General features: G+C 40.5%; 1 protein-coding gene across 1 annotated transcript in view; it reads right to left on the reverse strand.

Moving 5' to 3' along the window:
• Positions 1 to 13,912: 13,912 nt before the first annotated feature.
• LOC126281559 (regulator of hypoxia-inducible factor 1-like) overlaps positions 13,913 to 17,322 on the reverse strand; it is a 222,054-nt gene continuing 218,644 nt past the window's right edge. The window contains exons 13-14 of the mRNA XM_049980630.1: positions 15,734 to 15,836; positions 13,913 to 15,557 (exon numbers count right to left, since the gene is read on the reverse strand). Of these exons, the coding sequence (XP_049836587.1) occupies positions 15,532 to 15,557; positions 15,734 to 15,836 (129 nt within the window). The 3' untranslated portion in view covers positions 13,913 to 15,531. The remainder of the gene's footprint in view (positions 15,558 to 15,733; positions 15,837 to 17,322) is intronic.

Genomic DNA, 17,322 nt, shown 5'->3' on the forward strand with positions numbered 1-17,322 from the left:
TATAATTTTTTTAAAGTTTAAACTCGGAATATTTCGGATCACAGCCACAGTGTATGTAGCAGGCTATGCTGATCTGCTTATGCAAACGTATCTGATAGGAATATCAACCAGATTCACGGCTACGACTGCTCTCATCAGCTCGTTCTAATATGCATTCCGTATTAACGTAAATTAGAAGTGGCTGTTTGACTTTGTTGCTGAACTTCGTAAATTTTGTCACGATGAGTGAGACTGACAGTCAGTTTAATGTGTGCACAGTCCACGAAATGCGTATCTAACGTTCCTTTGGAATGAAAATAAGGTAAGTAGTGTATACATATTACAACTAAATGGTGGTGGCTAGTAGTCCGACCAATGCCACAGGTCGGTTCAACTACAGAAAAACAACAAAATCACATTCTGCACACGAATAAAAACCAGCGACAGCTCAGAATAAAGCCAAATATACAATGGTAAAGCCAAAAAAGTAGTGGCGGGGCATGTGCCACAATTTTTTGCGGAAAATGTGTTTCAAAGACTGGATTATAAACAAAAATTCCATGTAAACACTATCCTGAGATCCCTTACGTTTGCACATGACATGCTGCATTAATTTAGACCTGTGGGTGATTTCGATGGGCTGCCACAGAACAAACACAAAGTAATAGTTAAGATACATATGTAATTTAAATAATAACAGACTCCGCAATAACTATTTTCCTAACCTAAATATAATCTGTATGCATTTATTCCAGAAAAAATAAAAGACAAAAGCTCACGCAAGGATTACGCAACTGTGGTGAAACCTAGTGGCTATTAGAGCAAAACAATAATTGTGTACTTCCAGAATGGGGGACCCATCCTTAATTCATTATATTTTCTTCAAACACTCGAAATTAGCTCAAAATTCCAATATGACTGTTTCTGACACTTTTTGAATTCGTCCTGGAAGTTAGGGTGTTTAGTACCCTCTGCAATTCCACTTGAAGCTCCTCCAGTGTATTAAATCTTTGTCCTTTAAACTTGTTTTTCGTTTGGGGAAAAGCAGCAAGGCACATGGAGCTACTCTGGCGCGCACGGCGGGTGAAGAACAACTGCCATCTTGTTTTTGGTCAAAAATTATTAAGTAACTTAGGCTGTGTACGGTCGTACACTGTCGTGGTACAGTAGCTTGTCGTTTGTACGCCGCTTCTGTGGACATTTTCTCCTCGTATCCTCCCTCAAACGTCACGAAGCATCGAGACGGAACGCTTTATAGACTAATTGACTAGGTGGAATGAATTTCTTATGAACAATCCCGTCACGTCAACATGCAAATGATTTTTGTTGGGTGAGGTGAAGCAGGATTCTTCCATCATAAGGACTGCTACTTAGTTCCAGGGTTATGACCGCAAACTTTCGTCACTGATGACACCCTCTGAAAGGAAGTTTGGGTCATCTTGAATCAGTTGTTTAAGTTCCCTGCCGACTCCCATGTGATGTTGCTTCTGATCGATCTGAGGCAATCGCGACACGGGCTTCGCTGAAATCCTTCTAACGTTCAATTCTTCTAACAGAATATTTGACATGTATTTATTACCAAAGAGTTGGAAAGGTCTGTTTACGATCTTGCAAAATCAGACGCCTAGATTTCTGAACATTTTCTAGTGTGATGACAGCCGGATACCAACAACGACCGTCATGATCATTCGCACGATTTTTAAACACTCGCTCCAGTTGTAAGGCTGCGTCTGATCTAAGGCGCTGGCCCCTAAACGTTGCTTCGACAGTTGGGTCGTTTCTAAAGCGGTTTTCCCAGGTTTGATACAAAACGTCGAACACACTGCTGTTTCAGGTCAGACACTGTGAAACACACGCATGTACGATAATCGAAATACACTCACCAAAAAGTAACGAAAACAGCAGCTCGCAGATGCTTGGCAGTCAGGCGATGTCCAATTTCTTAAATACAGCTTTCAACTCTTTGTTCGAAAACGTCAGGGTCAATTTTTGCCACTTCTTGCTTCATTACCTACTTCAGATCGGTGGGTAAGGGAGCTTTATGAGTGCAGAGATGTAATTTTAAGTATCTCCATAAAAATAAACATTTAATCAATTTTGGAGAACTTGAGGCCAATGAACCTGAAATATGCGACGAACCATGTTGATTGTCACTTGTACGACTTGCTGGTGTACCATTCATTGCGGAATAAACTTTCCGACAGTTCAGTAGATATTGTCCTACCACCTGTAGACGCAAGAAAGGGCTGACTGTGGGAACAAAGAAAAAAAAAGCGATGACTGTTAACAGTAGCAATGTGCTCATCTCAAAACTTTACGGGAGGTTCTGGAACTACCGTTAAACGCTCTGAAGTCTTTCGTTGATTTTTACATTGGACGGGTACTGAAAATTCCGTTTACTGACCACATCACTAAAATGAAAGTGAGCCTCATCACTCATGATGATTATTGAGTTTTCATTTCCTTCAAGTAGCACTCGCAAGCAGTCTTCTCATAATCTGGTGCCTTAAGCTGTTAAACTATGCAGATATTTTATATCTGAAGTTGTAAATTCTTTTTAGAAATCTGTGGGTACTAATTTGCGAGACAATCTTAACTCACGTGAGTCATCGAGCAGATTGCAATGTGCTCCCAACCAGCATCTGTCTAATGCTACCAGTGATTTCCATAGTCTTATCCGGACGACGCAGTTCCTTCTTTACAGTACTTCCTGTTGTTCTCAGAATGTGAATTAAAGTGAGAATCGATGTCTCAGCACCTTATGAAGAACGAACGCAAAAGATCCTCCCAGCTACTTTCTATATTTATCGTACGTGAAGTTCAGAACTCAAAAATTTACCTCTCCCAAAGCAGTTCAACGCAACTCTCAAATATTTGTGAGAAAATCGACTTCGAAGATTTCCGAGGAATTTCAATTCGCTAAAATTAAGGCTATTTCCAGAATGGGGTGTGTGGCTCACTGGGTGGCGTTGGAGGGTCGTAATCAGGTAACAAACACATTGATGGTTTCTCTCGTTTTATTATTTCACTCATTTCAAATACCTACATTATTTACATAAAAATGTCGTCAAACATAGACTAATCATTACACATCAACTCACCATCTTTATGAAAAACGACCGTCTTCTTGTCTCTAATTACTTATCGCATGCAAATATAAAATATTAATTAACGATATTTCATAAAAGATTGTTAATAAAGATTGAATAAATTAAAAAACCATTATAACTATATTAACAATTTTATAAAGTATCGGTAACAGAGAATTTATGTATGCAGCGAAAACTGGAAATCTTTTTTGTGCCTTATGAAACTAGAAAAAAGAAGTCGTGTATTTTTCATAAAAATTATGATTATGTATGTGCTAATTACCTTATATTTGAGGAATTTTATGTTTCAACAATGTACATATTGGAACTGAACGAAAAACATAAAACCAAAAAAGTACAATAGCGAGAACCGAACCAGCGATCCATTTCCTACCCGGTTACCATTCTCCAACGCTATAGGGGGAGTCACACCACCCATCGCAAAATATACCCGTAATTTTAGTGAGTCAAAGTTGGTTGGAAGTCTTCAAAATCGGTTTTCTCCAAAATTTTTGAGAGTTGCATTGATTGCTTCGGATTACTGATATTTTCCTTCTGAACTTCAAGTACCATAAACATAAAAAATTAAAAAAATACGATCCCCAGATAGTCTCCTTGTAAATACGCAAACATCAGCTTTCGATGACCCGCCATAACTAGTGTGTCAGATTCCATTCAATCGATAGCAGGTATGAGACATATTTTAGCAGGTAATCCTTTCAGTTGAAACAACCCGTCCCCTACACTCGAACCTACGCACCTAGATAGGCTGATGGGGAATCCTACTAAATGCAAATTAGTTGACTGTTTTGCAAAACAGTGCCTACTATAACACAGTGTGAAGCAAAATAACTCTCCATCCAAAGCGGCATAAAACCACTTGAAAGGCATTTAATTATCTGTCTCTCTCCTCTCTCTCTCTCTCTCTCTCTCTCTCTCTCTCTCTCACACACACACACACACACACACACACACACACACACACATACACAAGCACGCACGCACACCCGCCAGCACGCATGCACGCGCGTGCATGCGCGGACATATCAGCAAACATACACTGTATTTCTATACAAAATACATTATATTTATATACAAATTTATTAAATATTGGAACACAGTTCCTAATTCATTATTACTCTGACATAATGATGCACTTTTCTATGAAGTTACAGATTAAACCGTTCAAAGAAGGTGGTCATGCACAATTCTCAAAATGGTTTAAGTAAGTCACTTGATTGATACATGGTTAGTATAAACTGATAACCCAGAACATTAGAATCACCTACCTAATTTCCGGGTATGTTCACATTTGCCACGGATAACAGCAGCGACGTCTTTTGGTATGGAAGTAATGAGGCCTTGGCAGCTCGCTGGCGGAAGTTAGCATCACGTCTGCACACACAACACATCTAATTCCCGTATACTCAGGGAAGGGAGCGATGAGCCCTGACGCGACGTTCAATCACATCCCAGATGTTTTCGACCGGGTTCAGATCTGGAGGGTTGAAGGCCAGCACACCAACTGGAATTCGCCACTGTGTTCCTTGAAGCACTCCATCACACTCCTAGCCTTGTGATATGGCGCGTTATCTTATTGAAAAGTGCCACTGCCGTAAGGAAACATGATCGCCACGAAGCGGTGTACGTGGTCTGCAGCCAGTGTACGATACTCCTTGGCAGTCATGGTGCCTTGCACAAACTCCTCTGGACGCATGGATGTCCATGTTAATATTTCCCAGATCATAATTGAGCCGTCGCTAGCTTGTCTCCGTTCCGCAATACAGTGGTTAAGGAGTTGTTCCCTGTGAGACGGCGGATTTGCGCCCTCTCATCAGCATGCTGAAGAAAGTAGCGCGCTCTGTCACTGCGCCAACGTCCAGTGCCCATTTCGGTCGTATTTGCTGATGTCGGGGTATCAACATTGGCACATGTGTGGGTCGTCGGCGGCGGAGCCCCATCGTTACGAATGTTCGGCGCACTGTGTGTTCAGACACTCTTGTTTTCTGTCCAGCATTAAATTATGATGATAGTTCCGTCACAGTTCGCCGCCTGTCCTGTTTTACCAGTCTGCACAGCCTACGATGTCCTACATCTGTAATGAGGGGTGGCGACACAACTCCATGACGTCTGGACGTGGTTTCAGCTTGGCTTCGTCACGTGTTGAGGACACTCAACACAGCTCTCCTCTAACAACCCACAAGTCGTGCTGTTTACGAAATACTCGTGCCGAGCCTCTGGCTATCAGAATCTGCCCTGGGTCAAACTCATATAGATCGCGCGCCTTCCCCATTCTACACACGGACAGTACACTCACTGTTACTACATGCACCATGCCTGCGTCTGACTAGCAGTTGACGCTATTATTCCCAGAATGGGTTTATATCGATAGTAGGTCGGTTGTCATAATGTTCTGGATGAGCAGTGTCAGTAATGAAAGTAATATTTAAAGACATGAAAATTTAATAACAACAATCAGTTCCTAACGTCTCAGTCTAGAAGGGTAGGACTGTGTCTGAAAGGGACAAAAAGGGAAAAAAAAGTCAAGAACTCATTCTTTAATTCTAATTTCAATTTTGTTGAATGGTGCAGCCTTATACATTATAATGTGGACTTAGCAGTAATAGTAACAATTTTTCTGAAGCTGGGAATTGTTTGGGACGTATAATACCGTATTGTGGTACAAACAAACGGACCGCACAGTTATCGCTCTTTTACGTTACGAATCTGGAGAAATTTCCACACCATCGGTGAAGGGTTTCACATTGTATTGAACACGAGAAAGGCGGTGTGTAAAACAAGAAAATCGACAAATTTCGACGTGGGTATGTGTCAAAGTTAGTTAAGTGTAAATACCACTGAAAACACCTTTAACGGAAAAGGCTAATGGCGTCTAAAAATAAAATATTACTATTACAGAAAAAATTAATGATGCCACATCTCTTTAACATGTACTAGGTAAAATATGAAATACCGGAAAAATGGAAAATAACAAAGGTCATTACAGTACATAAGAAAAGTGAAAGAAGTAGTAAATCTAAGTATAGATGCATTAGTATTCTTAATATTGCTTAAGAAATCCGCAACAAAATAAACGTAAGACTGCGAAATATCTCGGATGTCGTTTTAGTGGTGAAACAAGCAAGTTTTCGACAGATGATATATTTACACTGACACAGATAACTGAAAAGAGACGAGAATTTAATCTGGAAATTTATTTAGCATTTCTGGATTGTGGAGAAGCAATTGGCAGAACTCACAGAACAGATTACCGGTAGTAATGGATAAAAGAGGAATCCCTAATCATTTGATCCAAGTCACAAACAGCGACTTTAGAACTGACACGGGTAAAGCGATCACACATGAAATTCAGAAAACTCAAAGATTAAAACAAGGGTGTAGCTTAGCACCATTATTATTCAATAGCTATATAGATGCCATGATCAGGGAATGGAAAAAAGATAGAGCACTATCAGGCTTAAATACAGCAGGGACAAATACTACAAGGAATAGAATTATTAACACGTTATTAACGTGTTATGCAGAGTGATCAAATTACCATGCGAGAGAATACGATAAGTAACAAATGACATTACATAAAAGAATGAAACCAGTGCAAGCTAAAATATGACCATATCTATAAATAAAAACAAAACCATGGTGTGTAGGCTTTCACGGCCGGCATCGTCAGTAGTTAAAACTCCCGGGCTGAGAGGCCGTGGTCGAACAGTAGAACTTCTTCTCCCTGACGTTTCGTTGCCAGCTGCGGACAACATCTTCCGAGGCGAGTCTACGACTCGGAAGATGTTGTCCGCAGCTGGCAACGAAACGTCAGGGAGAAGAAGTTCTACCTTTCGACCACGGCCTCTCATCCCGGAAGTTTTAACTACTGAAAACCATGGTCTTTTTATGTATTCACCCAGTGTGAACAAATGTTGTCCTCAATAATAAACTGACAGAACAGGTAGCCCATTTCAAGTATTGAATTTGACTTGTCACGTACTCAAGATATTTATATACCGAAGAACGTGTGACACAATTATAAGAAACCCTCAGAGCAAAATAAGCAAGAGCCACAACTGAAATTTCATAACGTCATAGCAGTTCCTACATTATTATATAGGGCAGATAGTTGGATACTGATGAAGAAACATTTACGTCAACCAGAAGCATCAGAAATGAAATTACTAAGAGCTGTGAAGTACCACAAAATTTGGGGACACAAAATTTGAAACGAATTAATAAAGGAAGAATTAGGAACTCTACTAATAACCAAAAACGTAATCCAATACACAGAAAAATAGAGGGAGCACATACTTCGTATGTCACCGCTAAAACTTCCTAAACTCACAATACATTATAAACCATGGGGGAAGAGAAGTGTGGGAAGACAGAGGATGCGTTTGTGAAACCGGAACAGGTTCGACATAACCCTGGAGTGGCAGAAGAAGCCGACATCATCACTGTTGTGAATGTGCCCAATGCTCGTCTGCCGTCTGTTGGTGGAAAGAATATTTCCTGGTGTTACAACTGAATTGTCTGATTACTCGTTTAAACTAGCCACATGACCTCCACTTGTTCACAAAAAAGGAATTTTGACCTCATAGTTTTGTTTTGGCGACTTGTTTGTCATCAGCGTTCTAAACAGTGGCTACAACGTATACTCAAACGTAGTCGATAACAGCATGAAGAATATCACAGAAGCTGTTATTTCTGAGGAACATAGTGGATTTACATCGGGTCGTTCATACATGGGGAATGTGTTTGTAATTAAGAACATTACAGAAAAATTCATAGAATGTAATCTAGAAACCCATATGGATTTAATCGACTTTGAAAAGGTTTTTGACTGTGAGAACCGAGATAGCCTATGGACGACTTCCTGAACGTGGATATCGTTATCACATAAAAGAGGTGGTGAAATGTCTTTATAGAACAACTCGCATTGTAGTAAATATAGTTTGGTATGAATTAGAAGAAACAATTATGAACCTAGGCGTAATTCAGTGGTGTGGACTATCAACTACTCTTTTGAATACTTACACCCACTTCGTTCTTTATAAATGGAACTCTAAAGTAAGATAATAATTAATGAGTACCTGGATATGTTTCATATGCTTCTGTTGATAAATCGCATAGTTATTCTTCAAAAGAATGTATATGACCTCCAATGATCAGTTAACAGCTGAACGAAATACGAAAGGAATATAATTTAAAACTTTCTAGTAATAAAAAGAAAATAATTGAGCCGTGTGCAGCTCGCGTTCTTGCCATTCATAACTTGACGTCGTGTAATAGCGGTAGTGGCGGCTCGATTCCTTCTTGTGTTAACAGTGACACTGAGTTACTAGTATTGCTTGCCTACGAGAGGCAGCAGCAGCAGTTATCGATAGCCAATACTGTGCTACTATTTTTGGTGCCATGGCTAGTGCTCCAGGACGTGTGTGTGTCAGCCAGTTCGGCTTGCGACAGAGAAGCGAAGAGGTCCGCAGCGCGAGTGCAGGCCGGGACCTCTGGCGGCGTGCAGGCACTGACGGACCGAGCGGCTGCAGCCGACGACCGAACCCAGTATGTTTGAAGTTGAGGGAACCGTGTCCAGTACCGTCTGTAGCCGACGACCGAACCCAGTACGTTTGCAGTTGAGTGAACCGTGTCCACTACCGAAACCTCCATTGTTTGAGATCTCGCTGTTGTTTGCGTGCTACTGCTCCCAGGGTTGGTGAGACCAGCCGCAACGAGTGGAGTCCGTCCCGTTGGCGGAAGCTATTAGCCGCCTTCTGCTCCTTGGTGTTAGTTTGGATTTAGTAATATTCTTATAAGTGAAGTCCAACCAGCGGTATTTTCTGTCTTGTGCCCGCTAACACCGCAGTTACCTGCCCTGGAGGTTAGCGTACTTTTCTGGCAGTGTACCTTTCCTCGTCGAGTTGATGCTATCTGATATGGCATGTAGTTCGACAGCCTCTTGAATTGCACTGTGCTTATGCTTTTAGGAGGTCTACCTTGGTTCTAGTGTTTCCTTCGGCCTTGGTTGTGTTTCTGAAGACATGGTGCTGTCCGTCTCTGCGCCCTTGCCTAAAAATATTCCAGCATTGTACCGGTGATCGGACGTTAGGCGGATTGGTTAGTCGGTCGGTCGGCGCTTCAGCTAGTACTAGCGTGAGTTGCCATCCTGTTACATGAGTACAACCCTTGGCTTCCTGTCTCACTGCTTACACAGCTGTAGTCACTTTCCTCAGGTCGATCCAGGGAGCACTGTTTGTGGATCACTCTGTCTTCTTTGGACAAGTTGTCATAATTGTTTAAAATTTACCCTAATGTTTTAACATGTTATTGCCATCTCCACTTTTAATTCTGGCCTTTAGCTGTTAATTGTTTTTAACACTGCTTGTGGACATCAGCCAACAAATTAGTTTCAATTTTGTCTTAATAAGGCCTGCACCCATCACTTCGTTAAGATTGTTTTGAAAGCTATTAGTATTTTAATATGCAACTGCCTTCCTTACTCGTAATTCAGGCCTTCAGCCGTTCAGTATTCTGAAAATTGCTTGTGGCCTTCAGCCCCCAATAATTTTAAATCCTTTCTTAATCAGGCCTTCAGCCATTAATTGTTTGTAACATTGCTTGTGGCCTTCAGCCGACAAATAATTTTCAATCTAATTTTAGCGAGGCCTTCAGCCATCACTATAGCTTGTTACATGTTATTAAGATTATTAGAAAGTGTTTTAGTATTTTTAAAGTGTAATTGTTCACCGTATTTGTAGTTCAGGCTTTCAGCCCTTGTGCATTCTGAAATTGCTTGTGGCCTTCAGCCCACGAATAATTTTCAACATTCTTAATCAGGCCTTCAGCTGTTGATTGTGGGTAACATTGTTTGTGGCCTTCAGCCGACCAATAATTGGCAATTTTTTCTTAATAAGACCTTCAGCCGTTACTAAGCTTGTTACCGTTTTGACTGTTAAGAAGAAAATATCTTAGTATTTGTTAATGTGCAACCGCCTTATTCACTTGTAATTCAGACCTTCAGCCCTTGTGTATCCTGTAATTGCTGCCGGCCTTCAGCAGTTAATTGTTTGTAACACTGCTTGTGGCTTTCAGCCAAAAAATAGTTGCAGTTCTGTCTTGATAAAGCCTTCAGTCGTATATATAACTTTATTAAGATTGTTAAAAGGGCTTTTGGTATTTTTGACGTGTAATTGTCCACATTTTTGGTAACTCAGGTCTTGAGCCGTTGTGTATTTTTGAAATTGCTTGTGGCCTTCAGCCGACGAATAATTTTGAACCTTCTACATCAGGCCTTCAGACGTCGATTGTGTGTAACATTGCTTGTGGCCTTCAGCCGACAATAACTTGCAATTCTTCTAATAAGGCTTTCAGCCCCCAGTGTATTAACATCTTTTTAAAAATGATTGTTGAGAGTTCTGTTTTTTAAAAAAATAAAGTGTATGTGTTATCTGTGCAACCAATGGTAGCTAATTAGGCCCCGTCCATACCTTTCCTGCTTTCCGTAAGTCCCACGTTTCAATAACGGCATTGCGAGGAAAATGTGGAATGAGATTAAATATTGTTTCACACAATTCACCTTTAGGACATCTCTCTCGAATCTCTTACTTCGGCTATGATATAAGTCTTCATTTTCACTCCGATATTGACAGTAAGAAACACGAACTCTAAGCTGCCTGTGCCGCCATTAGCAGAGCTTTATGCCATACGTACAAAAATATATCACCATGAAATTCTATAACGTGATGGCGCTTCGTGAAATTTGGAGACAGTATCTTATGAGGACGACAGGTCCAAGAATTCCCCAAAAGCTCCTGCATTACAAATAGATTGGAAATGGTGATATTGGAAGGCATCGGAAATATAAGAATGGTTTTGTTTGTGAGTTCGGAATAGGCAATAGCATAATTCTTGAAAGGAAAGTGCTGATGAACTTTGTTTTGACAATGGTAAAAAGTTAATTTTAAAACATAAACACGCGGGACAACTCAAAAGGAATCGAGCAATTACAAACGGCTACAGCTGTTCAATGCATTACGATACAGCCATTAGAATTAAAGACAATGTTTGAAGTCACAATGAAGCACTTCCAAATCCCAGAAACTTTGGCAGATGGCGTTGTAAGTTTGATGGAATACTATGTTTGTGTAAAGGAAATAGTACAGGCAGGCCACATCTATCAGCACGAAACGTTGAAAGAATTCGCATTTCGTTTGAACTTAGTCTACGGAAATCGACGCAGAAAGCCAGTAAAGAGCTACAAAAGCAACAAATAACTGTTTGGCGTGTTTTAAAACGAAGCTCAAAATGAAAACGTTGGATAGATCATGCTCGACATGATGACGCCGTTTTGTTTTCCTGGCTCATTTCAGTGCGCTAGCGATGGTTGCTCCAGATAGGTTTCAGCATTTATGGGCGTCAAATGGATGAACACTGAGATGTATGCGTGACAAATGGAGTACACATGTGTCGCTACGCTATATTCATTTTCAATTGCGGTGTGCAGTTACTACATATTTTACACTTAGTGTTACACAAATATTTTTAACTTTACAAGGCTGACCGAAGAGATAATTATTACATAACACACTATCACCAAGGATTAATTTTGAAATGCTAGCAACATAAATAAGGAAATCAGTGATACAACAGAAAAAATAGTTTATTTCCAAATCCAATTATTTGTTTCGGAGACTGTATAGTATTTAGAAGGGAGGGCATAACTCTTTTCAACATAAAACTGAATACTGTCGTATGTGGAAGTTCGTGATTTCATACTAAAATAAAAAAATACGTCACGTAGATAAGGAACAAACAATGTGTTGCAATGCTGCGATACCGGTATAAAAGAAGCAAAAATGTAACGTACCTTTCTTTCTGTTATGTTCACAAACAGTACGCTCAAATTTTGACAGGTAAAGGTTAGAAGAAATTGGTGCACCTGCAAAAATATTGTTGCACCAACCATTATGGACAGGACCCCCCAACTAGCTCGGGATTTTGACGATCTGTCGCGCAATTTGGACAGAATTTGGCACGATATCCCTAATAATCATCAGGTTACCTTCCATTCAGAAGGCTGTTGCACTGAGCGACTGTTATATTGACTTGCAAATAATAGATTTCCGCTATCAGTCGCCCTTTTTAAATTTTATTGGCGGATCTAGATTTCAGCTAGACACTAGATTTCAGCTAGGGACTAGCCTTTCCCAACGCACTATCATTTTAATCAATGCATGTAATGCCTGTTGGTTGGGATTCACCCACAGTTCATTGGATACCAGTCTCTAGCTGAAATCTAGATCTGCCAATAAAATTTTAAAAGGACGACTGATAGCTGAAATCATTTACAAACCCTAGTAATCAATGCGAAGCTGAATAACTGGTTCCATGAGAGCCAGAGGTGGCCGAATGAGTTGTTGACTTGCTCAGTTTGTGAAGCCCTTTCTCTTCAATAAACTACTCAGATTTTCTGAAATTTTGATCATTTATTTTTCTGTACATGTACATTTCCGTCCCATTCTGATGTTCGTCCCATTCTAATATTTCCTTCGTGGCTCATCGTTTATTTTGCCTTAGAATGTATGAATGTTTAGTGCATCGTTATTGGAGACTAAGTCACTGGTCCTTTCTTCATTGAGGCAATTTTAACGAGTAAAGATATACACAACATTTTACTAAAGAAGATGTATGTGCCTGCTCACTCTCGGTACCACATTCATTACTCGCTTGTGGCTAAGAAAGCGCTCACCCAGCTCTTTCTTGGTTGCTGGATATGACGTGAAGGTGTTTTCAGTTTAGCTTCATATTCACCTGATTCGCTGAAACTGGGCATTTTCTCCCCGCGTAAACTCAAAGATGAAGTCCACGCGTAAGCTTCGACGGCCCAGTATGTTTTAAAACACCGCATTGGTGTAACATGGGCAATGATATCGCACGAATCTCTTCACTCTGTTCAGAGGTCCTTGCACCAGCGACTTGAAACCCATACTTCTGTAGACGATGGGCATTTCGAAAACTTAATAACAGAAATTGTACTTTAAGGTAGTGTTTACGACCACATTCATATATGATTTCTGTTCTGTTCCCGATCTAATTTTGTAGTGTAAATGTGTAACTTGATATTAAACTCATGACGCGAAATTATTATTTAACGATCCGTATACCTCAGTTAACTGTTTTACAGTTCCATTCACAAGACGTGCAGCTTTCTCTCAAACTCTGTCAGAAAAGAGGGCAGAACTCTTACCATAATTAACTTTTGAATTATCCTAAGATGCCACATCCTTTGTTCCCCAGTCTGTGTCTGTCCAGCTACTTGCAATCAATTGTGGTCAGCATTACTTTTAACTGAAACTTGCCTCCATTATTTTGACTTTGTAAGCAGAGGCTCTTAGCCCCGTCAAGCTGGAACGCCCCGTCAGCCTCACACGACAATTCCGTGTGACAACACCAACATTCGCCTATCACAGCAATGGGTTTCGTTTTCAAAATCGATTAATCCTAAGCTGTAAGTGTTGTAATTCGTAGTAAATTACTTACTCAGACTTAGAAAAGCGAAACACCGTTAATCTGTCTGTTTTAGAGCTATGATACTAGCAATATATCCCTGTAATTAACTCAAAGTTACAAAACCCTTATAAAATTTAAAATTGTAGTTGGTACCAATTCGCGGTTCCCATCAATTTCATATTATCAGTATAGGGTGTAAAACAGGACATTTTGTTCTTATTTTGTATGTAACATACCCTTGCAGAGCTTATGATTGTAATTAACTAGTGCATAAACTACAAACCAAACTTTAGCTTCTTTGGATAAAATCGAGAATAGTAAAATTTACCATGGTTTAGAAACAATGTAATATATTCCACCTTTAGTGCTCTAGGGTTAATACAGTTATGAAAAGAAACGAAAGCTCATTTAGTGATGATTTTTTCACATTTCACTGGTTAAAGCATACATACACTATGATATCTTAAAAGTTCCAAGAAATATCTGAGATGAGCAGCTTACATGACTCACACTGTACGTTCTGCATATTTACAACCATATTTTGTCATAAAAGTATATTTTTTGTAACTTTAACTTATGTTATACAGTACATTTTCACATTCTCTTGTCGTTTACTTTTCAATCCAAAATAATCACATCAAATGCAAGTAAATAAAGTTTGAGATCGTACATACGTTTTGAAATATTGCTTCATCCGAAGCTAATGACTTACATGATATATACATGATATATTTACAGTCAGTTCCACAAGAATCTGCAAGCGTTATTTGCATGAAATAAAAGATGTTGTTATGAATACATTTTAACATGAAAATACATGTTCTTACTAACTGCACAATTACCTATTAGTTAATCCAATCGACGCCGTTATCAATTATGGCTTGACACCTTAACCCTCTCTCCGGTAAATCATCCATGTTTAAACCTCTAAATATCGTTTCACTCACTTCCCAACGAATGTCTTTGGCTTTCGAAGGATTTTAGCAGCAGCTCAATATGAAAGCATTGGGCCTTTCCTCGTGACGCTTCAGACATTTTGCACTGATTTTAAACTGTAACCGACAAAAGAAAATATTTAACTCTCACACTGTATATCTATACACTGACCAAAAGCGAACTGAGTACAGATTTGAGACCACTACCAGAGATGTCGCTGCGGAACCTACATTTACAATTATGGCGTACACTTTCTTGTGGAACTGACTGTAGGTAAAATTTATTTACTCACTTGATAAGAACCCTACTGCAACGCTAGAAGCACTGATCAATCTTTCGCTGAATTTATGTGGTCATTTATTCACTTCCCATCTTATGCTAAACTTTACATTTACATTCAGCAACTGCACCAACAACTTCAATACCAAACAAACATTCTGTTTTCGTAAATTATGTACACGGAAAGCAACATGTTCTTCATATCGATTTTAACGCCTTCCAGGTCGTTGAATAACATTTTAATAGACTAAGTAACGAATCTATTTCATTCTTATGAATGGATAACAACAGTTACATTCCGAAATCCTCGACATCCATCACTGCAGCACCATCAGCACTCGACATGTCCCAAAATGCATACCAATACCACAATGCCGCAAGTAACTTTAGTGATGAGTCATCGGAACCACAATCCAGGCGATTGCTGAACTGCATACCCGGCAACATATTTGCTGTTTAGTCTGTTTTCACCACAGAACTGTTTCACCACTACATAATGAACAAGCGTAATTGCTTTTGGTAATAGAACACAGAAGCATTTCATTTTATGGCTGGAGACGATACAGGATCCTGCACGCAGAATAGCTTTCAAAGTCCAATTGAACAACAAAGTAGACAGAGACCAAAAGAGACTGTCTTAGTCGTCATACGGCCGAAAAGTACAAAATTCTTCATGGACTGTCCCTCGCCATGACTCTAGGAACTTCATCGACGGCGGTGTCAGCGCCTCTCATCATCACTCTTTCTTCAGCTCAGTTTTACCTGAAAGGACAACACATGAATTCAAATGTCTCTCAAAAAAAGAAAAGAAAAATTTTGGAAACAAAGAAAAGTAGAAACTGAACGTAATCGTGAGATAACGTCGCACTATTTTTGGGAAAAAAAAGGACAACATCATCACTTCCTGTTACAGCTGACATTTTAGTAAAACTACTTACTCTCGTACCACAACACCTTCCTCAGCTTCTGGAATGGTATGTCGAACAGGAGTGTCATCAGAACAGAACTTGCCATAATCCAGAATACTTCGGATAGATCGAACTGTAAAGCAGAATCAAACTTAAGTACTTAGTTCCAACACAGTTGTTACGGGGACGAGCAACTCAGTATACACTGTCGGAAAAAAATTAGTACACCTGGAAAGACGACGTCAATTTCAATCCAATGACGGTATATGTCACCTGGGGGTGCCAGATGTAGTAACGTCAAAGTCGTCCACCGACAGACAGCGCAGCGCCATAGCTACCAGAGTGCCATCTGTGTCTACCCTTCAATGGTGAATGCTCACAGTCACAAGACTCAGTGTGGTGCAAAAGTGTGAAGCAAGCAGGCAGTCATGCCATGGACATGCATTCGTGCTCCCTACTGAGCGCGTTTGAAAGGTATCAAATTATGGCCTTCAGATGGCGGGACGTGATGCATCAGTTATACAAGGATGTTCGTTGCAGTAATCACGTGAATATTCTAACACCCGTAGACATGGTTCTGACCGTCCACGCTGCACACACGCCCGCCAGAGTTTGTTGTATTGCATGGGCAGCAATGGCAGATAGAAGCGGTCTAAGGCGCTGCAGTCAAGGACTGTGCGGCTGGTCCCGGCGGAGGTTTGAGTCCTCCCTCGGGCATGGGTGTGTGTGTTTGTCCTTAGGATACTTTAGGTTAAGTAGTGTGTAAGCTTAGGGACTGATGACCTTAGCAGTTAAGTCGCATATTATTTCGCACACATTTGAACATTTTGAACAGATAGGAGGGCTTGTGAGGTGAGACGTTTCAACATGAACTGTTGCGAACCGGTTATTTGCCGGCTTGCCATGTGGCCGAGCGGTTCTAGGAGCTTCAGTCCGGAACCGCGCTGCTGCTACGGTCGCAGGTTCGAATCCTGCCTTGGGCATGGGCGTGAGCGATGTCCTTAGGTTAGTTAGGTTTAAGTAGTTGTAGGTCTAGCGAACTGATGACGTCAGATGTTAAGCCCCTTAGTGCTCAAAGCCATTGAAACAATTTTTTTTTCTGTCACGGGACTACAGGCATGCACATCTCTAGCTCGCCTTCCACTTAGGCCACAGCATCGACATGCACGGCTCGGCTGGTACAGTCGGAGGATCACTTCGTAGATGGAATGGCGCCCTGCGATCTGCAGCGGTGAAAGTAGATACTGCCTGCATACAGGTGATGGTCGTTTGCCTGTACGACATAGATCTGGAGAGAGCTGTCTCGCATAGTGCATTAGTCCAAGGTACAGTAGCCCCAACTCAGGCCTTTATGGTCTGGGTTGCGACAAGCTACAGCTCTGTTTCATCTTTGGTGTTCCTGGAGGGAACGCCAATCAGGGATCGGTACGAGAAGAACGTTCTTACACCCGTTCTTTTGCCGTTTTTGCAGCAGGAGGATGATGTGTTGTTTCAACAGGATAATGCTCGTCCACACACTGTCCATTAAATTCAATGTGATTTGCAAGATTTCTGTATGTCCATGCTATTGGCAGGAGGCCTTTTACTATTGTGACAAAATAAATTACCTACAGCCGTCC

The sequence above is a fragment of the Schistocerca gregaria genome, chromosome 7, assembly GCF_023897955.1.
Source record: "Schistocerca gregaria isolate iqSchGreg1 chromosome 7, iqSchGreg1.2, whole genome shotgun sequence".
NCBI classification, from domain to species: domain Eukaryota; kingdom Metazoa; phylum Arthropoda; class Insecta; order Orthoptera; family Acrididae; genus Schistocerca; species Schistocerca gregaria.